General features: G+C 39.9%; 2 protein-coding genes across 5 annotated transcripts in view; both read left to right on the top strand.

Moving 5' to 3' along the window:
* The first annotated feature begins 535 nt into the window (after positions 1–535).
* On the top strand, positions 536–11772 carry LOC141770152 (uncharacterized). The gene is given in 20 exon segments (XM_074639813.1): positions 536–545; positions 676–812; positions 4839–4864; positions 4960–4994; positions 5097–5134; positions 5458–5551; positions 5680–5759; positions 5854–5917; positions 6010–6108; positions 7600–7628; positions 7946–7979; positions 8097–8169; positions 8396–8426; positions 8571–8607; positions 8710–8815; positions 10047–10084; positions 10280–10323; positions 10404–10472; positions 10846–11004; positions 11099–11772. Coding segments are annotated over 20 exon segments (1320 nt in total). The 3' UTR covers positions 11216–11772.
* A 4080-nt stretch (positions 11773–15852) lies between these two features.
* The window catches only part of cltcl1 (clathrin, heavy chain-like 1), a 30637-nt gene continuing 21327 nt past the window's right edge, over positions 15853–25162 (top strand). For all 4 annotated transcript variants that reach the window (XM_074639291.1, XM_074639289.1, XM_074639290.1 and 1 more), the window contains exon 1: positions 15853–16122. In XM_074639291.1, the coding sequence (XP_074495392.1) occupies positions 16081–16122 (42 nt within the window). In that variant the 5' untranslated portion in view covers positions 15853–16080. The remainder of the gene's footprint in view (positions 16123–25162) is intronic.

The raw sequence follows: 25162 nt of genomic DNA, 5'->3' as shown, positions 1-25162 counted from the left end.
GTCTTCCCGAGTCAAAATTGACAGGAAGTCAACAAGTGTCATTATGTGCTGCTATTAAAAAAATGTAATGCTTTCAAAACAGTATTCTGACTAAAAGTTTACATATACCAGTATGTGATAATCCATCAACATTATGTTCCTCTGATAATAACTATAGTCAAAATAATTCATAATATCTGTTTGTTTTTTTAATAAAATAAATAGGTATAATTTCACAGAAATTATGTTTATTAACCTTAATTTCCCCTCAAAATAGTGTAAAACTTAATAATTAGGAATGAAGTTGGCCAAAAAGGTGTAACACAGAATTGGGTGATAGTTTATACTGTAAGACAGACTAGGTCAATTTTGACCAGGGAAGACAAAAGTTGTATGGTTGACGGGAAGACAATAGGAGGGTTAAGGCCATATCGCCCAGCCCCAGCATGTCATAGCATGTGTGCGTATCAAAAGTTAATAATTAATTTCCTGTTTTGATTGCATACAAAGGAGATGTTATTTACCAGTTGCAGCAAATGATGTAAAACTCAGTTATATGGCCATAAGTAGTTTGCAGTAGGTAAATTTGGAGCCGTATTTTAGCTGTGCAGTGGCTGCAGCTCATTTTAAAGGTAGAGAGTAAGTCCAGCAGCAGGTGAGGCTGTCTGTCTGACACAGGTAGGAAATGCAAATGAGATCGGTTAGAGCTGCTCCTCACTTTCTCTCTGTATCGCCAGCTGTCAGACTTCCAAAACCATTTGCATCCAAGGACAGAAACAAGTACATTTCCTCATGACTTGAGCTGCGAGAGTCGACCCTAAATCATGACAATGGTAAAGTACTGTTTTATTTTTTGTCATATTTTGGTTTACACTCTGATAACTTTGGGTGGAGTGAGAAGGAAGTGAGCAAATGTTGTCGATGGCAGTTTTAGTAACAGAGTCCAGCTGTAAACCTTCCATGTAGTTACTTTTATTTCAGCATTTTCTCTTAGGGAATTCTGAATAGGAGAAAGATATGATGGCAGCTACACAGTTGTGATTGTGTGGGAGTGTGAGGGCAAACAGTAAAAATAACCAGATAACATGAGAGTAAATACACCTGCGGGTATTAGCATTGTGCTTTACTATAGAATAAAAGTCAACCAACTTTCTTTTGTTTGTTCTTTGCTGAACAGATCTCCATAAAATCAGTTTCTTAGTTGACTAAATGTATTAGATTTCATTCAAACATGTCTCAGTGTAATTTACTAGGATTTTTCATATCAAAATTGACACAGACGCAGGTGAAGTTTTGTCTGAAATGTATTGAATTAAAATAAATGGGAAATCTAGCAATCAAAAGCATAACTTGTTTCAGGTAAACCAAATAGTGTCACTTCTACATGCTTGCATATAACATCTCAAGCTTCATATTTAGCTTGTAGTTGTGGGATTTGAACTATAATCTTATTGGAAATGTAGTGATTTTCTTGCCATCGTTGTTCCTCACTTTCCCATAATGCATTTCAGACTCTATTTCAGTAAACATGACCATGCAGTATGGAAGGTGCTGTTGTTTACTCAGAGATGGTGTAATAAAGAAATCTGTCTGAGACTCCGTGTCTCTGATTCTGAGAGGAGTTTGTTTGTTTGTTTTAACCATGGTGGTGATCTTTTTGAATAGTTTTAATTATTGTATCTCATGCAAACATTCCCACATTTCTCAGAGGTTCTTGCAGAGATTCCAGCGAGTTACAGAAAAACTTGTATTTTATTTCACAGTGAGATTACATCGGAACATGTTTGCTAATGGTTTTCACTCTCAACATAACACGGATATCGTTGTGTGTAAGTGATATCTATTACAGAAGTATTCTCGCAGAGGTTTTTGGTAACAAAAAATCTAACCTCTACGACCTCTTGTGAGCCTTTTTGATATTTATCCATCAGTGGAATTGTGTGTCTAAGAATACTCTGCGTTTGATCTACTTGGAAAAATACTGCATTAGCAATCAATACTCTCATGTTTAATAAATGTTATTCAGCACATATATTATTAGGGATGCACGATATTGGATTTTTGCCAATATCCGATATGCCGAATTGCTAATATTTTCCAATTCATTTCAGCTGATTGCTGATGCAGATATAAGCACATATTTTTTACACCTAATTGTAAAGAACATCAAGTTTCTCCTGTAGTGGAATTAACATATTATAATACCTAGTGTTATCTTGATGGCAGATGCAGACATAAAGCACAATGCTTTTCAAAATTTACACATTCACTGGGCAAAATAAGAAAACTACTTCAACTGAGGTTTCATGTAAAAACATGGCTCCAGACTAACTTTAACTAATATATTCTTATGCAGCTTATTATATTACAAGCAGTGTTTAATTTTATTATCATAGGGAAAGGGGGCTGCTCTTATGGCCACGCACCTGTCATGGAAAAGGACATGTTTCTTGGAGACATTGTGCTTTTTTAACGTTTCAATTCGACCGATGACGTGCTGATATCATCGTGCACGCCTATATAGTATCTTATTATCTTTCTGTCTTTTCAAGTATAAAAATTCAAAATTACAGTACTGTTTTTAAAAAAAAATTTGAATTAATACCTAATATGTTTGCTCGTGATAAAACAGATACACTAATTCTATTGTCTGAACCGTGACACATTTGAATGATAGCATGTGTGTCCTTGTCCTATCAGATTTCACTTCATGGTTACATAACCTTTTCCTTTTTCCTCCTGTTGGCCTCCTGGTACACTGATAACACTTGTCACGCTTTAACAGGTGGTTCATCAGAGATAAGTTACAGCAGGTTGACACAAAGCAGAACATTGTCACTGTAACTTGACCCGGCCTTAAAATGCAGATATTTCTGGAATTGCTGTGATAGGAAATGGTCATAAATATCACAACAGTAGCGCAACTGTGACACTTGATATTTTGTGTGCCAATGTGTGAGAAACAGAAACTCAGGAGCCCTTCCTCCCTCCCTCCCTGTCCACCTATGATAATTTACTTCCTCTACGGCTACCTGGCACTGTGGGAAAACAGAGATACGGGCTCTCCACTTCCTGATTTCACTTGACGTGCGTGTTTTATCTCCGCCTCCTCCTGTCACACCTCTGTCACATCCCTGCAGATGAACTATTCTGTGTTTGAACTGATAATGTTCATGAATCTCTGCTTTAAAACAGCACTGATTGTGAATTAACTGTAGCAGAAACCAAAAGTCACAGAGATACTATCTATGAGGAAAAGATTCACGAAGAATAAATAAGTTACAGTGGGAACACTGAAACCGAACCTGATAACATTTATATAAAGTATATAGACAAATATAGCATCCCATCACTCTATATTATGCATTTGCTGCAACATAAGAGGTCATATGGATTGTCTATGTTGTATTTTCATTATGTTATTACTCTGTACATACGACATCTATTGAACGTCTGTCCGTCCTGAAAGAGGGATCCCTCCTCTGTTGCTCTTCCTGAGGTTTCTTCCAAACATTTTCCCTGTTAAAATGTTATTTTTTGGTTTAGTTTTTCCTTATTCAATGAGAGGGTTGCACTGTAAAGAACAGAGGGTGTGGTATCTTGTACAGATTGTAAAGACCCCTGAGGCAAATTTGTGATTTGTGATATTGGGCTACACAATCAAATTGATTTGATTTGAAGGTTTCCCTGTTTTGAAGGAAACTTATAATGCCCTACAACTTAACAAAGAAACTGTCAAACTTAGCAGTAGATCTCTTCAAGTTGACTATTATGCTCTATTTAAAAATCACATTATTTAATTATCTCTATTAAAATTAGAAAACCAATTACTTGCTGGAAAACAATATGCAAAACTGAATTAGTATAATATTAACAAAATATTACCACTTACAACTTAAATCCTCTCAGGTTTCTTTTAGCTAAATCTCATTTTCTCACTCTTCTTACTACTATTTCCCAAACTCAGTCTCAACTAGCCTATAACTAGACTCATTAAAGGGACTGTTTTTAACTTCTTACACGTATAAATCACCCGGGTCGGTGTCCCATGCGCACTCGCGTGTGGCTTCGCTGTTCAGACAAGACTCCAACACAAACTACACGGAAGCACCAAAACCGCAAAGTTATATCTAGTGAAGCCCATCTGTTAAACAGTGTTGGCCGCGGGTCGGAGGACGCGAAGGAGACCGTAGCTTTGGTCTCCAGGCCCGGAGTCTCTGCTGTACTCTGCTCCTCTGCCTGCCTTCACTCACACACCGCACTCGTTCTCGCTATTTCACTCCACCTCTCACGTTTATGCGCGCTCACTACACACTGCAGAAGACTTCGTAGCTCTGAGAATATCTAGTGAATGTACAGTGGACGTTTGTGCAGAACTAAATGCTGCAGCTCCTCCAGACCAACAGAGGTTTCCAGTGTCTTGTGAAGTGACGGGGCTCCGCAGCGAGAAACGTTATTGTCTCCATTATCGTCTCCGGCTTCGCTGTCGGGAGGCTGAAGCAGGAAAAGCCAACACTAGGATCAGCATTGATTCATGGAGAGACCTCCGTCGGGTCAGCTAACATTACTGCCAAGCAGCAGAAATATAGAGTGATATTGTGGTTTTAGCTGACATGTGTCGCCACAGTCCCTTTAAATGTGTTACCTAGTACTTTATTTAACTACATCACCTTGCGTACTAAATAAAGCTCTATTGTCCATCATGGGTGCCTTCCCCAAAAAAGCAGCCACTGACTCACTCAGGCCTGATGATGAAGCTGATAAGTAAAAGTAAATGATTGCTAGCCAGGCATGCAGTTACGTTTATTTAGTCTGTGTTAAAGTTCTGCATACTTATCTGAAGCTTCTGTGTTTTTCAGAGCTTCTTTGGGAAAAAAAAGAACATGTAAGTATTAGCAAAACGTCATTAGTGTTGCTGTTAATGCAATATGCATGAAATATATTAGTACTGCAGCATCTTACCTCTCTTCTTTCCGTTAGACACAATGGACCTCCAGCTCCACCCAGAAGGACAGGTGAGATTTACTGAAGGGGAAATATATTTTGATTCCTCCTGTCTTTATTTCCTCACTGGATTACAGACTTTATTATCTATCAATGTATTTTTTTCCCCCCAGACGACAATGCACACCTTGGGTGGCCACAGGATGAGTTTGTAAGTAGAAAGACAACAAGTTCCTGAATTTGAGGTATTATTAAAGGTGATAAATTATTATTAAAATCTCATTATAATACCAAATTTAACATACGGTCTGTTGCTTCTTTTTGGCCTTTTGCTCACTTATCAACCAGTTATGTTGCTTATACTCCAGATTTCCTGCATAGTTTTACGCTGTTGATCAAAATATACTCTAAAATGCAGACATAAGGCTTTCCAGTCTTGAAACTCTTATACTAATGTCTCAGTATTCATGTGGTGATGAGTATTTGTGAAAATGCGCCTTTAAAATAGTCATACTTTGTATTTTCTATTGGCAGGATGACGAGGAAGGTGACATGTATGAAGTGCCTCCCTGTCTGCCGGTTGGGAAAGTCCCACAGACACAAGTGGAGGAAGAGAACGTTTATCTAGGTAACACCACTGAGTCATTACAGCAGATATATAAGGTTTAGGGTATAAACAGTTCAGCATAGACACCCCTGACAATATAAAACTAATCTTTTCCCTAAAATTCGGTTCCTTGATGTTACTTTTTGCAGAGAGGACGTCCAATCCTGCTCCTCCACAGAGGCAGGCTGCTCCTCTACAGAGGCCTCCACCCAGACCAGGAAAACCCTTGGTAACAGCAGCTCACTGTCCTGGACGTCTGCCTCTATGTGTCTCTGCTTCCGTCAAGACATTTAAAATGTGTTCATTTCTTTTTAATCAAACAGCCTGCCATCCAGAAACCTCAACAGCGTGCTGAGGATTTATTCTATGACAACAAAACCAAGAAACGTGAGTCATTCATCTGCTACACCAACAGTGCATTTGGTGATTTTGTTCATTCACTGTATAACCCGCCTCTCTTCATCTCTTCATTTCCTCAGCTCCTGAGATAAACAGAAAGGGGAAACCTGGGAGGAAAGAGCCTCCTCCACCGGGCCGCTCTGCTCCGGCTCCGGACCCTGCAGACATCATCGAGGAAGGTGCAGTGATCACTTCTACCAACACAAATAAGCCTTTCATACAAGTATTTCATCAGCCTGTAAATGAATGTTGACTGAGAGGAAGGTCAATTTATCAATGAGGTGATATGGCCACCTCATATACTTAAATAAATATTTGTTTTTATTAGTCATGTGCTATTTACAGGAATACAGTCACTTGATCAACCAACTCCATGAAAGATTTTGCATTTGCTGTTGGTGCACGCCTGTTGTGTCATAGATCTTTACCAGGAAAAATCCTCACAGTGCACAGTCACAAAATATTGTGTTTAATGTTTCCAGCAGCAACAGTTTGTTTGGAGTAATAAAATTCAAGCAGAACTGGGTAGTTAAGCAGAGACTGAAGCTGTGACTGAAACAAAGAAGAGAGTGCCCCCTACTGTTGTGCCACTGAGCTGCACCTTGAGTGGTTCAGAGACTCAAGTTCCTTTGCGTTCCAATACCATACTACCATAATATTTAGTATGCCAGAAAAAGATTTAGTATGTCCCAATACATATGTAGTGTGCCAAAAATACCAGGATATATGGGCTATATATATATATAAGGATATATGAGCAAGAGGGGCAAAGTTTAAAGCACAATGTTATGATAAAGTAGTATGTCTCAATTGTATGCCTACTGCATGCAACAGTACGTACTTTGTAAGGGCAGCTGTAGTACGTACTAAAAGTAAATAGAAAAAGTATGCAATTTGGAACGCAGCCTTAATTAACAAATGGATCTGCAAGAACACCGAAGCAATCATCACTTTGCACCGAAAATGTTGGCAAAATTTAAACGACGAGGAACCTGTCATCTTAATAGAAGATTATTTCCACTCTCTATCTGGTGTTGATTGTCCAAAGCTTCAGGTCAAAGGTCATGAACTATCTGAGATTCACTGTGTCCCACCACTTGGAGACATCTCTCTATTATACATTTCTGAATACCTGAAACCTTTCCTATTAATCTCACCAACTGTAGCTAAGAAGACGATATTACAAAACTGTAAATACAGAACAAAATGATGTATAGATGACAGTTAAACATATGACAGATCATTCAAATCCAGATGAAACTTACAAGACAACGTAAAATCCTTTGAAAACACCTGGTCCCCCTTCCTACAGCACCTCTGGGTCTGATTCTTCTTCTACTTGTTTTCCTTGTGCATCACCAATATACCACATATGCACAAACAGTAAACACCGAATAAGCAGTCCTGCATCTTTCCCAAGTCTGTTTCATTACTCAACGTGTTGTTTTGGTCTACATTTTTTTCTTTACATTGTTTTAAATGCCTCCACCTGTTATATTAATAATATATTAAGTGACTGACTAAATAGGTGACACATTCTCTGGTCACCCATGTTTGACTGTATGCACTGTTAACTATTTTTTAATATTGTAGTCACTTAAAAAAGCTAGAGGCCTGTATGACGCCACAACAACACAGATCACTGCCAGTGTTTTCTTTCTGCATTTCAGATGTGTATCTGGATCCAAATGAAGAACAGGTGAGATAACATAAATCAACAAAACCAAAAGCTTCATACATAAAGAGGAGGAGGCAGCAAAGGGCCTTATTGGTATGAGAGTATAACGGGTATATCAGATTGTAATAGCCATGCACACATGAATATGATCGGATGTTACCAGCCACATAGCTGTGAATGAGCCGCTCATCACGAAGCATGAATGAAACTAATGCGAGCGTGACTTCAGTGCTTTGCCTGAACTGTAATGTTATGCGTCATTACTGAATGCCAACTGTTGGCACATTTCTCCATGTGTATAAATAAATATACTATGTATTTGTCATTTTGTGTTTCAGGAAGATAATGATGACGTGTATCTAGAACCTGCTGGTAGGTTGCATCACACTTCACAAACTTTAAGTTTGGTCTATGAGTGACATCAAATCTCTTTCCCAGATGATGAAAAGTCTAATAAGAAATATAATTTCCTCTCCTCCTGCTCCTCAGCTTTCTCTCCTGACCCTCGTGTGATGAAGCCTTCACCTCCCAAGACAGCACTTGTACCTCCCCCCATGCAAATGTAAGTTCACTTCAACCTGCTGCCTATAAGAAGAGCATGGTGATATGCACTAACCAGCGATATGATCTGTCTGCATAGCTTCATACTCCATGTCACATCACACAATGATGCTGCTGTGTTTTGGCTGCAAAATGCAAATGTGGCAGATTATATATCAGTGGCATTACACAGTAAATTCCTGGTACTAAACATGTAATGAAAATTAACATTCTCCCTCTATCTGCAGGATGAAGCCTTCGGTTCCCAGACCTCAGTCTGTGAGTGTGTCTATTCATCTCATTTCCTCATGCTAAACTCTGTTCTCATTTAAAGTAAGGCCGTCAAGATAGAGGCATTTCCTACATAGGAAATGAAACTCATCAGTGTGACACAGCAGTGACTTTCTGTTTCCCTCCTTCCAGAATTCATACCTGCCTTCCTTGAATGAGTTAAAAACGGGTAAAGACCGCATCTTCTCTACTTGTTATGAAAATATCAGCACAAACCAAAAGGAATGATTTTGATCATGATGATGAAGATGCACATATCTTGTCTGTATAGCTCCTTCAGTCGAAGCGAGGCGTGCCTCATATCCTATCAGACCCCTTCCGCCATCTACCGGTGTTAAACCCCCTCTGCCTTCAAACCTGAAGGAAGCTAAACACAGGTAAGAGGTTTGTTAGACACATGAAACATTAGTTAAGATCTTATTGATAACATTTTTATGTAGACGAGTATTTAAAAAAAAAGAAGATACATCTACAGAGTTTTGGAAAGAAGATGTCTTTTCCTGAAAAAAAATTATTATGATTGTGAATTAATCATTTAAAAAATATTGGTGGGTCCGAAATGAATGTTTTGTTTATCTCTGTGGAAGATATCTGATGTTTGGTTCCCACTTCTAACAAGGCCTATGAGCCAATAGTAAAACAATGTTGGTATCATGTGGTGTCTCTGGGTCGTCAAAAAACGGATAAATGGCTGAGATTGACGGTAACTGCCTGGAAACGACTTGTTGTGGAGTAAATGCAATGGAACAGGAGGAGGGAGAATGCGACATCTAGTGGCCGAATGTTATAAATGTTTTCAATAACACCTTTAAACATCTACAATGCAACATACACATTATTGTAGGGCTGTGTATTGGCAAGAATCTGGCGATACGTATCACGGTACAGGGGTAACGATTCAATATATTGCGATACTGTAAGCAATATAGATATAATGTGATTTTTTCCAAATCTAATCTTAGGAAAACTTTCATAATATAAAGACACATCACCATATGTATCAAATCTGAGTACAAATAAAGTCCCTATGTGAAATAGCTACTATGGGGACTAACATCATCACACATGAATACAGTCGGGCTCATTGTATCCACAAGAGTCTCAGCTTTACAGTGATACCCAATTTATGTAATTCAAGAAGGTTTAGGGACCCCAGTGTGCAAAAATATTCAAATACACCATTTTAGAATAGGCGAAAATAACACATTTGTAGTGCATGCAAAAAAACTGCATGTGATTAGCGTAAGATGGGTATGTCTGTAAAGGGCAGACCATTTTCATTCACATATCTTGAGGTGAGAGGTCAAGGATGCTACGGGTGGAACAGTACACAAAATTCACGGTTCAGTATGTTCCTTGGTTTTGGGCTCACGGTTCGGTATGTTTTTGGTATAAAAGGGAAAACAAAGTGCCTGACAATGACTTGTTGTGAAGTAAATACAGTGGAACAGGAGGAGAGAGAATGTGACATCTACTGTAGTGGGTGAATGTTATCAGTAGCACCTTTAAAAGTGTTCATTCCCAGCACGTTTTTGCAGCTGTAAGTGCACACGTACATCAGAATTAAACACTAAGTGTTTAACATTAACCTTCTTGTCTTGATTCCAGCCTTCTGAATCCTCCGATGGCAGACACTAAGCCTGTGGGTAAGCTCACATTTTTCCAAAAAGTTCTTTTTAATCCCAAGAGATGACTGTGATCATTAGGGCTCTGCTTAGATTCTTTATTTAAAGCAATCCAAACATTGCATGGATCATACTCTCTTTAAACATATGCCCGTTGCCAAGTACGGATTTCCCAAACCTGGGAAAACACATGACATGTTTTCTATCTGTTTGAAGCCTCCTCTGGTGGTACGAGGGCGACCAAACAATCTGGGAATGAGGTATTTTATCAATCTGCACACGGGAAATCTAACACAAGTTAGTGCGGACTGGTTGTTGATATCTTTATGTCATATTACAGGGCAAAGAATGGTTTGCTGGGAATTGCAACAGAAAGTCAGCTGAGGATCTCTTACTGAGGGTCAACAAGGTAAACCAGTTAACAACTTTATGATTCATTTAATCAGCTAATGATGGGAGTCATTTCAACCCCCAATTCGTATTTAACCAAGCAAACACAAGGGCTTCAGGCGAGGGTGTTGCACAGACAATCTGCTGGATGTTTATGTGCATATTTTTGCTGGCGAGCCAAACCTGAGTCAGACACCTTCAGGGCCACCATGATTGTGATTGTTTTCCCACCATTTCCTCCACTGCTTATCCATCCCTCAGTTTTATTTCGACTTCCCTGATCTCCTTTGGCCCTCGTTCTTCTATCAAAGCTTCCCAAACGTTACTTCTACACTTTTTATTCCCTATTCTTTGTGTCAAGATGTTCCTCTCTCTCTTTCTCCTCATTGTAGGACGGTGCCTTCCTCATACGACACAGCTCAGCCCAGGGCGCCCGCCAGCCGTTCACCCTCGCCGTGCTCTACCAGCAGAAGGTGTACAACGTTCCCATCCGCTTCCTCGAGGACACGCATGGTTACGCCCTCGGAAAAGAGGGCAAGAAGAATGTAGAGGTGAGGAGGGCAAATCAGATAGAGAGAGAGAGACAGGAAGGGAATTTCAGGCTTTTCATTTCATTACCTCTCCCACTTTATCTTTCTCTCTCAGATTTTCGGCACCCTCGACGAGATGATCTCTCACCACAAGAATAACCAGCTGCTTCTGATAGACAGCAAGAGCCAGGCCAAGCACACGACATCTTTAACCTATCCTGCACGCCCTTAAAACTGCACCACTACGACCTTCATATGGGTTATATAAGGATAATGGCACAGTTTGAAAATTCACTGTTGGTCAACTGTGTGTCAAAAAGATGAAATTAAAACTCTCACTACTATGAAATCACAGCTAAAGTACTGTTTTCTTTATGTTCAATTTAAATAGACAATGCTATCTTTTAATGCACTGAAACAGAGATTATGTAAATGTCACAAACAAAGAAATCAGAGATCATAAAGTTCTGTTGTTGTTAACTGTTCTCTATAGAGGAAAATGTCTCATGTATGTTTCGGCCATCGTATGAAGACGTGATGAGAGCGTCATTCCGCTGTTATAAGATATCAAACCGCTTCACAAGAGCCTCAGAGTTTGCAGCTCAAATGTTCATTATGCTCATCATCATCATTACTGTATGGTCATGTGTGATCATGAACCGTTGAGATAAATGTCTCTAAGAAGCTGTGATTTTTTTTATTTTTGTCACAAGTATAGATTTGGTGTGTATCTTTCCCCAAGTTCGTTTGATGACTTTGATTTTAAATAAACGGTATGTTACAGGCGTCTTTTCGGTGTGATATTGTGTAATACAACAACAAAATGCATCTGCTTTACATTTTAATTTTATTTATTTTACCGCAGTTTCCCTATAATCTACTGTTGTTGGCCAGTAACAATGAGTTAATCCAATCTAATCCAAATTTATTTATAAAGCACTTTTAAAAACAACAAACGTGCTGTAAGATTATAGATAAAAAAAAACATAAAAACAACACAATAAAACACTAAGACCAATTTAAAACCAACAGGACATTAAAATAATAAAAGCGTTAAGACCAAAAAGGCAACTCTCATGCCGAGCTAAAAGCCAAGGAATAAAAGTGTGTTTTGAGGTTTGATTTAAAAACAGGCAGTGTGGGGGACAGCCCAACATGTGGAGGCAGAGCGCTCCAGAGCTCTGGAGCTGCAGCTGAAAAGGCTCGGTCACCCCTGAGCTTTAACTTTGACCTGTAGGACAGTTGGAAGCAACTGGTCAGTGGATCTGAGTGTCCGTGATAAAAGATTTGGTTTTAAAAAGTCTGAGAGATAAGTCGGAGCTTGCCCATTTAACGATTTATATGTTAATAATAAAATCTTAGGATCAATCCTAAAACGCACAGGGAGTTAACTTAGACTATGGTCTTTATTTGGGGTTTCTGAGGTTCATTTAGAGGAGTCATGTGAAAGGTTGATGAAGTCCTTTGGGTGAACTCAAACCTCTAGTTGTGATGGATCCTCGTCAGTGAGGGTCAGCGTGGTGAGTGCAGGGTTTGTGGCTTTAATCGAGACACCAGGAGCTTTGTGTGTGTGTGTGTGTGTGTGTGTGTGTGTGTGTGTTTTGCCTTCCAGTGGTCACTGACCAGACACTGTTGGTTACACCTGCTTCCTGTCAGAGTGAAACCACCTTCTCTGTGGCCAAACCATATATCCTGGACCTGTCAGCGTACGACACAGCAGAACTAAGAGTGTAAAAAAAACAACATTACACACATATCAGAGTTAAATCTAACACATATAGTCATTTGGATCACCTTTCTCAGAGTGCTATCAGCTTATTAACTATAAGCGCCAACACTGTTATTGTATTTTACGGTGACTTTCAGGCGCGGGTGACTTACTGTAAATGACATATAACGTCTGCACTATATAGGTCAAATATAGAAGATGCATAGCCCAAGTATTATAATAATATAGCAATAAAACAACAGCTGATTATGACTGACACAGTATAACATGCTAAAAGAAATAATAAATAGGAATAAGTCACAAGAGATTGCTGATACCGGCCGATACACACGCCAACATGTGAATAAGAGAGTACTTGCACTGACTATCTATAATGCTATGCAAATTAAAATAACTAACTGTTACAATGTTTTGTGGTGGGTTTATTGGGCATTTAGGTGTAAAAATTACAGCATAGGTTAATGGCTATAATGTGAAAGCCGTGAAATGACTTACAGAGCAAACATCATGACATTATGTCTTTTAGTTTTAAGAATTGACTCATGTTTTTACAGTAATAACACAGTTTAACGTTGTCTTACTGTGTTACCTGGTGGATTTCAGTACAGGCTGAAAGTGCAGAAAGCTCGTTCAGCCGGAGCTGCTGTATTTGCATAGAGGCCGCTGGTGTAAATGAGTACTAAATAACTTCCTGGAGCCAGTGTGATTTGGCAGGTGGGTGTAAGGCATCTTGTAGCTCTGTAACAGGATTACTGCCGGGATAGAAATCTAATATATTTCTCTTCATCTGAACCCACTTATTCAGTCTATTTTTTATATCTTGTTTTTTTATTTACTGACTATATCTTTATTGTGTACTTGTTTATTTATTAGATCTTATTTTGTTTGTTTTACTGAGGCGTCTTGCTAGTTGCACTGTACCCCTCTGCTGCTGTAATCCTGCAAATGCCCCCGCTGTGGGACTAAAAAAAGGATTATCCTATCTTACCTCATCTTAAATTTTTAATTATACATTTAATTTCATAGTTCTTTGTGCATTTGTTTGCCTTCATTAGGTAGTGCAGGTAAAAAGATGACAGGAAATGAGGGGGGAAAGAGAGATGGAGGTTGGCATGCAGCAAAGATCCCTGGCGGGGCATTTCAATTACATGGCGAACATCTTAAAGCCACGAGGACGCCCCAAGTCAGAGATTTTTATTCAAAAATATAATAAACTACATAAACTATAATGTCATGGAGACCTATTGCCACTGGTTAATAACATGACCTAACAGATCCTCTGCTTTATTAATCATATAAACAGATTTAAATCTACTGTATTCTTAACATGTTGCTTTCTGTGTGTTAACAGGAGCAACTAAACACTTCCCAGGACGATCATAAATGTCTATAAAACACCTACTTCAATTCCTTCCATATGAAACTTAACCACATGTATCAGTTGAGGAAGTTAAAACAGTATTGCGTGAGTCAGATCCTTTGGAACAGTAGCTTTTTTTATTTCAAATTACGTCTGTGCTGTCCACATCCTCTGTGTAATACTGACTCACATCAGTGGTGTAAAGGCCTTTGTTTTCAGACCAAGTCTTTTTTTTCCAGACCAACCGCAAACAGCTGACAGGTCTAAACAGGCTTTTAAATACTGAATTTTTATACTGTTTTCCATATTTTTCCATGTGCAGAAATGTGTCCACAGAGTCTCATCATGCATTTCACATTGTATAAGAACAGGAAGTTTGTCTTAATAGCAAACTAACAGTGGTGGAAGAAGTATTTAGACATTTTACTTATCCTAAGTAAAAGTAGCAACACTGTAGTAATGCTGCATTCAAAGTCTTACTTAAAGGAACAGTATGAAACATTTCGGGGCATCTATGAACAGAAATGGAATATGATATTCATAACTATGTTTTCATTTGTGTATAATCAGCTGAAACTAAGAATCGTTGTGTTTTCGTTAGCTTAGAATGAGCCCTTCATATATACATAGGGAGCGGGTCCTCTTCACGGAGTACACCATGTTGCTCTGCCACAGAACGGACACACCAAACTCTGGCTCTAGAGAGAGCCTTTCACATTTTTTTTACGTTACCTGAAGGCCACTGTAGTTCTCCTTCAGGCTTGTGAAACTGTAGTAACATGAGCCACAGAGTGCAAAACCGTGGTACATCCAGCCGCCGTCTGACTTCCGTTGCTCCTAAAGTACCGTTATTATGGTGAGGATGGCGTCTGACGAGGTCTTGGAAAGGAAGGAGTGAGCGGAGGGATACTCAGTTGGTTGCAATCTGCAACCACACCACTAGATGTCACCAAATGTCAGTTAACATTACTGTCAAGCAGGAAATATAGAGTGATATTGTGGTTTTAGATGACGTGTGTTGCCTCACTGTTTTGATAGATGCTCGTTCATGTCTATGTAGAGCAAGCACAAGCACGAGCAACATGACGCTGACTTCCGTTGACCTAATGGCCACAGATGTCGCTGTTAACAAGCATTTCTGATTCTTACAAACAGTTCCTTTAAGGTACATTTTGAAAAAATGTGCATTAATTTGTGATTAATCATGATTAAATATTTTAATTGATTGACAGCCCTAATAAGAATATATATTTTTTAATTGTGCACAACCTGCTGCTTGCACCAGGCATGGTGGAAATGATGATGATGATGAGAGTAGATGAGATGAGGAAGTCTAAAACAGTTTCAGCTCCTTGGAAGGACAGAAAAACAAAAACACATTGAAACGTCAGCAGTGCTCTCTGGTACAGATATACGTCATCCATACAAAAACACACTTCTCTGGAAAGATGTATGTGTGTGTGATTCTGGAGAAATCATGCAAAGGTGGGGCGCGCTGGATCACGAGCACTGATTTCACTGAAGTTGGTGGGAATGAAGGAAGGAAGGGGGAAGGGGCTGCGGCGGAGGGATACAAGCTGCACATCCTGCACACATATTGACAGCTCTGATGAGGGGAAATACATCCACAACACGGGGAGCTTATGAGAAGTCATCACTTAGAATACATTTTTTTAGGACAGCTGTTTATCCTTACACGCGCTCGCGGATGAGCTGGTTTACGCACCAGTAGGCGCACTACTTTTCTTCGCGGATGCGCGTAGTTTTTGTGACTCAGGACTGGCGTAGTGGGGCTACTGAATGGGAGCAGTCTCTGGATTCGTGCGATAGCAACGGAAGCCACCCAGACTACCCACTACTGCACATCATATATGACTTTTTGGGGACGTTTTTTAGACCACAAACAAGAACCAGATCACCTCTATTCCTGCTGCTGTCCCCTTCCCCCCTTTCCTTTCCGTTCCTTCCTTCCTCACGGATTCTCCACAAATAGATAAATCCTCCAGTCATGGCTCAGATACTGCCGATACGATTTCAGGAACATCTGCAGGTAAGCAAAAAAAAAAAAAAAGCCCTAATATTATATTGCATTTCAGTTTTTTTTCTTCCTTTTACGCATCTATCCATGTATCCATGTACGCACCTCCATATGAAAGATCTGCGCACACACACACACATATGGCACATGTCGCATTTAAATGGGATCTGGAATAGAGCTGCAGGCTGCAGGCTGCTGCTCAATATAGCTACAGGCCTAGTTCTCCTCTACCGGCCAGATGATGACTTGTAAAAAATTGACCAGTCAGATACAGCAGCTCCAATGCGGATCAGTGCGTGTGCGTGTGTGTGTGTGTGTGAGTGTGTGTGTGTCCGTGGAGATACATAACAGCCGCAGTTTTTCCCTTCAAGTGGAAAAACGCTGCTGTCATTTCCAATCCGCTGCGGCGTCTTCTTCACACTTTCTGTTGCAGCAGCAGACAACTGAGCTCAGCTGTTGGTGGAACAGGAACAGAACTGTGACCTGAATGGCACTTGAGCACTCCAGCTTTGTAGCTACCATGTTGTTGTCATGTCCTGCAGCAACATATTCCTACTTTATAACCTTGAACAGCAATAATAACACCACAGTCAGTGTGTTTGCAAATGCTGCGCGTAAAAACAATAATAGATATAAGGTAATGAGCTCCAGCTTTGTGGCTATACCATGTTGTTGTCATGTCCTGCAGCAACATATTCCCACTTTATAACCTTCAACAACAATAACAACACCGGTCAGTGTTTGCAAATGCTGTGCGTAACTGACAAAACCATAATAAACCTTAATAGATAAAAGGTAATGCATGGTATATGCATGGTGCATGGTGCATGGTAATGCATGGTATAGGCTTTGTGGCTATACCATGTTGTTGTCATGTCCTGCAGCAACATATTCCTACTTTATAACCTTGAAAAATAATAACACAGTCAGTGTCTCTGCAATAATGCTGTGCGTAACTGACAAAATAATAATAATCCATAATAGATATAAGGTAATGTGCTCCAGCTTCGTGGCTATACCATGTTGTTGTCATGTCCTGCAGCAACATATTACTACTTTATAACCTTCAACAACAACAACAGTGTGTTTGCAAATGCTGTGCGTAACTGACAAAACCATAATAAACAATAATAGGTAAGGTAATGTTATTTGATGTGTTTTTAGACAGTGTCCTTTCACAGTAGGTGTGTGTGAAGAAGCATTTGTTGTGCTTAAATAAGTTCAGAAAACTGCATCACTCAGCCAGTAAAACACATTATTTGAGCTTATCTTCATACTGCAACAACCCAAACCCCCATATGCAATCCAATCCAAATTTATAACCTTGAACAACAAAAACAACAATAACACTGGTCAGTGTCTCTGCAAAATGCCATGTGTAACTGAGAAAACCATAATAGATATAAGGTAATGCACTGCAGCTTTGTGGCTATACCATGTGGTTGTCATGTCCTGCAGCAACATATTCCTACTTTATAACCTTCAACAACAATAATAACAACAACACCACAGTGTGTTTGCAAATGCTGTGCGTAACTGAGAAAACCATAATAAACCATATTATGTAAGGTAATGCGCTCCAGCTTTGTGGCTACCATGTTGTTGTCATGTCCTGCAGCAACATATTCCTACTTTATAACCTTGAACAACACCGGCCAGTGTGTTTGCAAATGCTGTGCGTAACTGACAAAACCATAATAAACCATAATAGCCTTTATTGATGCTAATTTGAGGTGTTTTTAGACAGTGTTCTTTCACAGTAGGTGCGTGAAGAAGCATTTGTTTTGCACTCACTCAGTTATAGTTAAATAAGTTCAGAAAACTGCATCACTTAGCCAGTAAAACACATTATTTACTTCATACTGCAATAACCCAAACCCCCATATGCAATCCAATCCAAATTTATTTATAAAGCCAATTAAAAAACAACAAAAGTTGACCAAAGTGCTGTACAATTAAACATAAAAAACAACACAATAAGACCAATTTAAAACCAGCAGGACATTAAAATAATAAAAGCGTTAAGACCAATAGTAAAGGAAAAAGGATTAAACTCTCATGCCGAGCCAAAAGCTAAAGAATAAAAGTGAGTTTTGAGTTTTGATTGAAATGCAATGTAGTTTCATATTACAGGCATCAATATAATATTGATTTGACGTGTCTCCCTGCTCTACTTGTTGGCGTTTTCATGCCAGAGGAGCATCTGTGCAGCTTCAAGAGAGCTGCAGTCTTTGCTTGGTGGATAAAAAAAAAACAACATACAAAATGCACCTTTTACAATCTGTGACAAAAAAAAAGGAAAACAAACAGCCAGTTATTTGATCATCTGCGGAGGAACTATTTCCATTTTGCACCCTTATGTTTTTTATATCTCTAGTTAAAGTGTTTGATAATCGTTGTCCCATAGCAGTGCCTGGTGTCTCGCAGCCAGAAGAGAAAGTTTGTGACGCACCCCTCCACCTCCCCTCGTCTGTAGCCTGTTGTTATGGTAACAGCAGGCAGTGAAATGGCCTTTCACTAGAAAAAAAAACGCCACCCACCCCCCCCTTCTCGCTCTCTGCTCCCTTCCTCTGTCCAGTAGCCCCACTATCGTCAGCCAAAGATCCTTTATCCTCCAAAAAAACTGTGCAGGCCAAGAGAGCCACCAGGCTCCTCTCCTCACTGACAGGGCCTGTTGCTCTCTGATGGAGGGCAGCGCAGAACCGGGCAATGTCTGGGTTTATTAGTTCAGATGGCTCTCAACAGCACATACCTTTCCCTTACACATCTCCTAAGAAACCCTCAAAGCCTTGACAGTGATAAGCAGCAGACTGCTTTACGTTCCACCTCCACCGTGAAATCCTCAGCTCTGCCCCGCTCGTATCCCTCTGTGAATCTAGGTGGCTCCAGCAGAGTGAAAAATGCTTGGAATTTGCAAACCCAGGACTTTGGGCCTCAAGTTGTTTAGCTTTTTTTTTTTTTTTTTCTTGGTGTGGTATTTACAGCTCAGTGTCTGCAGTCTGGGCCGGGGTTCATGAGCGTAACATGGCTTCAGGATGAAGTACCAGCCTGTTGAGCTATGAGATGAAGAGCAAACCAAAATGCTCCAAACGTCTCGGTTAGTCCACTCAAAACAGTTCTGGTGTTTGAACCTGCAGTAGGCAGAATGTTTTTGGCGTCATTGGACAAAAATGCAACAATAACCTTTCAGCCTATTGTAATTAAAGTGTTCTGAGAGATAACTAGACTTCTGCACCTCCTCATGGCTCTGTTTTCAGGCTTTAAAAAAATCTAGTGTACTCTTTAGCTGTAAAATGAGAAAGTTTGTGCTCCGGCTGGTGGCGGGGCTTCTTGGTAATTCCTCAACTTGATCTCAACACACAACTCAACTTTCTCATTTTACCGCTAAACAGTACACTACAAGATGTTTCTGAAAACATTTGAGGAGAGAAATAGGCATTACAGTAACAGAATATTGATTCATATTTGATCAGCGCTGCCTAGTTTGACCGTTTGATCGGAGTTTGCGAGTGATTGACAGCTGTTCAGAGACTGCGGGCTCCAGCTCGGCTCTGATTGGTTGTTTTCCTTCGGTCTGTGAAATCTTGCAGATGCCGTTAGGAGCACCGGAGGACACAGAGGAACATGATATTTTTTCAGATTACCTGTCTCATGCACTACTGTCAGGATATAGTGTCATTTTATAATCATATTTGCTCCATTTCTACCCACTGCAGCTTTAATGCAGATGTGGAGGATGACGCCTGCATCTTAGAGTTATTGTTTTAACCGTTGGAGATTCAATTATAATCATTGTCTCACTCCACATCAGTATGCCATTACTCTTTGTCTTCCTTGCTTGTTTGCTTTGCTTTGATTTATGATCAAAGGTCCAGGCTGTGTATAAGGGTGTCAAAGTGTGCTGTTAATTGACCAAATGGACCAGTGCCCTAGTTGGGATGTGTGTGGGGCTACATCGCTGTGGCCTCCAAACTTTGATTACGTTGGTGGCAAGATGAAGGAAGACAGAATGGTCTGTTGAATTATGAAACTGCTAAAGTGAGAGTCATTTGCAGCTTCTGTGGCTCTGCTGCTGGCCGTCAGTGCAGCATCCTACGTACTGCGTAAGTGCAAAAATGTCCCGCAGCTCCGAAAGCAACCCGAACATTGTCCTGTCCGGTTGAGTTAGGAGAGTCCAACCTGCTGCTGCTCTGCGGCTGTTTACAGCATCCTGCTGTATCTGTCTGCAATGATGAAATGATGCCGCCATGTCAACGGATGTGATGGGCAATGAGGTAAGCAGGCCCTATTTAAGATCGGCAAATCACATCAGGATAGGAAGCAGGATGACAGAGCGGTCTAACAGGACACATCTGTGACCGCAGCAGTGGCTGGGGGGGGCGAAGATGAGCGTCTGTGTTCAGTCACCAAAAACTGAATGCGTTGAAAGAGCAGTCATTCACACTAACAATACGCACACTGTGTGTCTCTGTAATGTGAAATTAGTCACATACTGTTAGAACTGGACTGTAACTAATGGTTGTTTTCATTGAGGATTCATTTGCAGATTATTTTCTAGATAACTCGATTCATTGTTTAGTCTATAAAATGTCAGGAAAATACTGAAAAATGTTTAATATAATATCCCTGAGCCCAACAAAATCCAAAGATATTCATATATTTTGGTCGCTTGAAGGCCACAGAAACGAGCTGTAAACACAACACTGACATATTATTAGGGATGCACCGATCCGACTTTTTCAGTCCCGATACCGATCCGATTCCAGTGTTTAATGTATAAGCTGTATGCCTCACTGTGTGGAAGTGACTGGGATCATTCCTTTATGTGTAAGGAAACATCAGCCTTAACTTTAAACATTGCTTTCCTAACTTTATAAAACAATATGTTACAAATAAATACATAGATATACATTTACTGAATTGTTATTTACGATTAAAATAAAAAATCATGTTAGTCAGCAGTTGTTAATTTACTCATCCATCAGATACGGAGCAACATCTGCATTTATCTGGAGTCGGGGTTCTGTGTCCACTGATGGATGTTAGACCAATATTCTCTCTCTTTTTAGCTCTGTTTTTTCATCTCCACCAACTCCAGCATTAAATATCTTTCTCTTTAGCTGCTAAATGCTCCACTATGTTCACCAGCTAGTCATTCCCTTTGTCTGTCTGCTGGGCTTAAATGTTTTTAGAGGGCAGATGAGAGCAGAAACAGTAAAGTTGCAGGCTAGAAAACCAAAACAATGAGCTGAAAGACGCTATAAAACTCTGTAGAACTGAGGGGATAGTTACCTGTGGGTTTATCGCTACGAGCGACCCCTTTCACACATAGACTGTATATAAGAAGTGGACGTAGTAACCGTAACATCACCCATTGGTTTGTGGACTGCCGTTTTGAAGCCTTGAGTTTGGCATTTTGGCGGTCTCCATTTTTTTTGACAACTCCCAGACCGGACATTGCCAATCAATCACGAAGTAGCCACGCCCTAAAGCATCCCCTGCTTTATGGTCTATTGGACTCTAAATGGGACCATAATTTACTAAATGAACATCATGCTGTATTGAAGAAGACTTGAAACTAGAGATTGAGACCATAAACTCATGTTTACAATGTTGACTGAGGTAATAAATCAAGTGAGAAGTAGGCTCATTTTCTCATAGACTTCTATACAATCAGACTTCTTTTAGCAACCAGAGGAGTCGCCCCCTGCTGGCTGTTAGAAAGAATGCAAGGTTAAGGCACTTCAGCATTAGCTTCACTTCTCAGACCTGGAGGTTGTGCACTTCTTTCAAATACACATATTTCATCCTGAATTAGAGCAGCTCTTTCTTAATCATCAGTATTATCTACCTCCTCACCTATAGACTATATACCATCTGTAGCTACCGCTTACGTAAGAAAGTGTGAAGTAGCAACACTTCCACGTCTTTTTGCTGCGTTCCTCCGTTTTGATTGTGCTTGTGTTATCTTCTCATGAACCCAAAATCCTCAGCTGCTGATGCGACGAGTCAGTGCCTCAGCAAGCATTGCGTCCACCCAGTCTGTGACTCACCAAATACCATCAGTTAAGTTCAGCTGTGGCCTTTGTTATTGTGATATTTTTGTGATGCTGTTGAGGGAAGAGGACTTATAGGAGTGTGTGTGTGAAGGTGTATTACTAGAGAGGTAGTTTATGGGTCACAGGAGGCCGTAGGTTGTAGCTAAAGTGTGATTTTAGTCTGGAATGTTCTACTAGGAAGGAGAGCGAGGGGGTTTTCTTCCGGTGAGTCAGTTGCCCCACCCTGAGCCGAAGATTGCCAAAGGCCTGTGTTACTGGAACTGCGCTGTTCAGACATACTCTCACCTCATCCCTCTTTCTTCGTATCTCGTAAAAGGAACATTTATCACTCTGGCTTCTCTCCTTCACACTGGTTCTCTCCTCCTAACACCCTTCGATTTTAGTACGATTCTGGACTGTGTCTTCCTGAGCTCCTCCTTTCACTCCCGTCCTTATCTTCTCCCCCACTATCTTTATTGTGGTTTCCCTTCCCCTCTCTCTTCTCCTCTACGCCCAGAGATAGTTTTGGCAGTCTCGAGGAAATGCAGCATATGGCTCCAATCCTCCCTCAGGTCTTTATCGTGTACGTCCCCATAACTCCACAGAAACCAACTGTGCATTGAGTTGCGGCTGAGTGGTTGAAATCCTCATCACAATATGGCTTATATATGCAAAATCATGTACTGTATAAAACAACCAAAATGGTGCAGAGCTGCAACTAACATTATTGATTCATCTGCAACATTATTTATATAAAAAGCCGTAAAGAAGTGAAAAATGCCAATCACAGTTTCCCTGAGCATAAGACAAAGTCTTCAACTGGTTAATTTTGTTACACCAATAGTCCAAAATCCAATCATATTTAATTAAAAATTGAAAAACTGAGAGAAATGCAGCAATTCTTCTTATTCTAAAAGCTGGAAGCAGTGAGTGTTTTTGCTTGAAAACGTCTTTTTTATTATCAGGATTTGCGATGTCACAAATATGTAATATATAGACCATTACACAGTAACGTGTTTCTTGACGTCAGAAATGGCGGAGGCCATGGAAGTTCATTTTTCGGTACATAATAAGTGAATATATTGTGATGTTAGTCGTATATTGTTTTTCTTTGTAATTTTATAATATGTCTAATATGTCATCTTTTTCCTCTGTCATTATGTCTTTGCATTTCCTGCATTATATTATCCGTTTGTAAGCTTGCTAAATTGTTAGCCTCTATGGCTTCTAGACGCCGACAGTAACGTTAATATTGCCGTTGCTCAGCAGCTGCGTTCTTCACGACTTAACCACTTGAACGCCAACATATTGTGTACACGACTTCCCATGTTGTAAACACAAGCTCATGCATTCATTTGAAGGCACCATATTTCCATTTACAGTGTATGTGAATGACATCAGCTGACAGGAAGTAAACAGAGACCCAAGCTGTTGCCTAGCAACGCAATTCTGTTGTAATGTGCTAAAACAGAGCATTTCAGACAGAGGGTAAAAACAGGCATATTCAGGCAGACAGTATGAGGAAAATACATGTTTTTTTGAACATGACAGCATGTAAATATGTTCTTTAATACAAGTCATCCATTATCAAAATATATTTTTTGTTGCTTCAGTTTTCTGTCAAATGACGCATTTCAGCTGTAAACTGACGTTTGAAGATATGAATTGTGTCCCACTGTTATGCAGTGCATGAGACATCTGATATTTGTTATATTTTCAGCTTGCTTGGTCTCATTAATTTGGACAGCAGAAGTTTGTAGAACAATAAAACAATAAGATCATAGTTAAAACTTTGTAAATGCTGAAATTAAAGCTGCATTATTGCTGCTGAACATTGGGTTGATGAGAGTGGATGAGAGAGTGTGGGTTATAAAACACAAACAACAAGCTAAAAGAGGTTAAAACGCTCTGTAGAGCTTTGAGGAGTCGCATCATAATTCTCTGTTAGTTTGTCACTGAAAACTCCTTTCACATTACACACAGTGATTTGATCCACTGTTAATATAAACGATATTGATTAATGCAGCTTTACATTATCTAATTGGTGTAGTTGGAAAATCTAAAAATGTCATTTCTCGGATATAAATAATGAACTTTTCTTTATTCTTTCATTGTGACCCCTCCGTCCACCCCCGACTGATGCTGATGATGATACATCCTTCCTGTTATGGAGATGATTTAAATGGCTCAGCAGCGGTCATGATTTGTTGTCCTGCTCCACCAGCCAACTGAGAGATAGTGCAGTCCTTGTGATGGGCGTAAGGATTCCTTTCCGCTTGCCTCAGACTGCATAATGCAGTCAGTGCAGTCATCCTAGAGAGAGAGAGAGAGAGAGAGTGTTTGGGTCTGTCCTCTCACTTCACAGTCATTTTGACAATGTGCACAATAATTCCTCTGTTCAGCCGCCGTTAGCCAAGGTGGAGGGTTTCATGTTGACATCAGCTCAGTCTCTCTCTGTGGTCTTGTTGCCTCTGGGGACTTCTTCTCATTAGAAAAGAAAATACGCTGAATTATGAATCGGTTTTGCTGACGGTGCTTTATTAAAAAATATTCAAATTTATTCTTGGTTTCTCTATTTCCTTTTAATATAGTTTCAAACGGGTTCAGGCTGAATAATCTCCCGGTATTAAACTTCCTTACAGCCGGCTGCTCACATAGACGATTAAGTGCAGCGTCAGGCTTTAATCACAGGCTTTGCTGGAATAAAGTGAAGCTGGATGTTTTTCAGTATAATTGAGATGTGATGATGGGCACAATAATGGGAGTGCAAGTTAAAAAACAAAACATCCGTCATCAAACATCATTCTGAAAATGCTTTTTATTAAGCAGCTATAATAAGAGTGTGATTAAAGCTCTGTTGAGTTAACATCCTGTTGTCCGCTGTGAGCCCACGCTTGTTCCCACCAGACCTCCTGTCTGGAAAACAGCCTTTAAGGACATCCCTGGAAAATTGGAGCAGACCTGCTGCTATTTTAATCGAAACACCGTTTTTGGTCCGCCATGCTGCTGCTTTT

This window comes from Sebastes fasciatus, chromosome 6 (genome assembly GCF_043250625.1).
Source record: "Sebastes fasciatus isolate fSebFas1 chromosome 6, fSebFas1.pri, whole genome shotgun sequence".
NCBI classification, from domain to species: domain Eukaryota; kingdom Metazoa; phylum Chordata; class Actinopteri; order Perciformes; family Sebastidae; genus Sebastes; species Sebastes fasciatus.
This window is presented reverse-complemented; position numbering and strand designations above follow the sequence as displayed.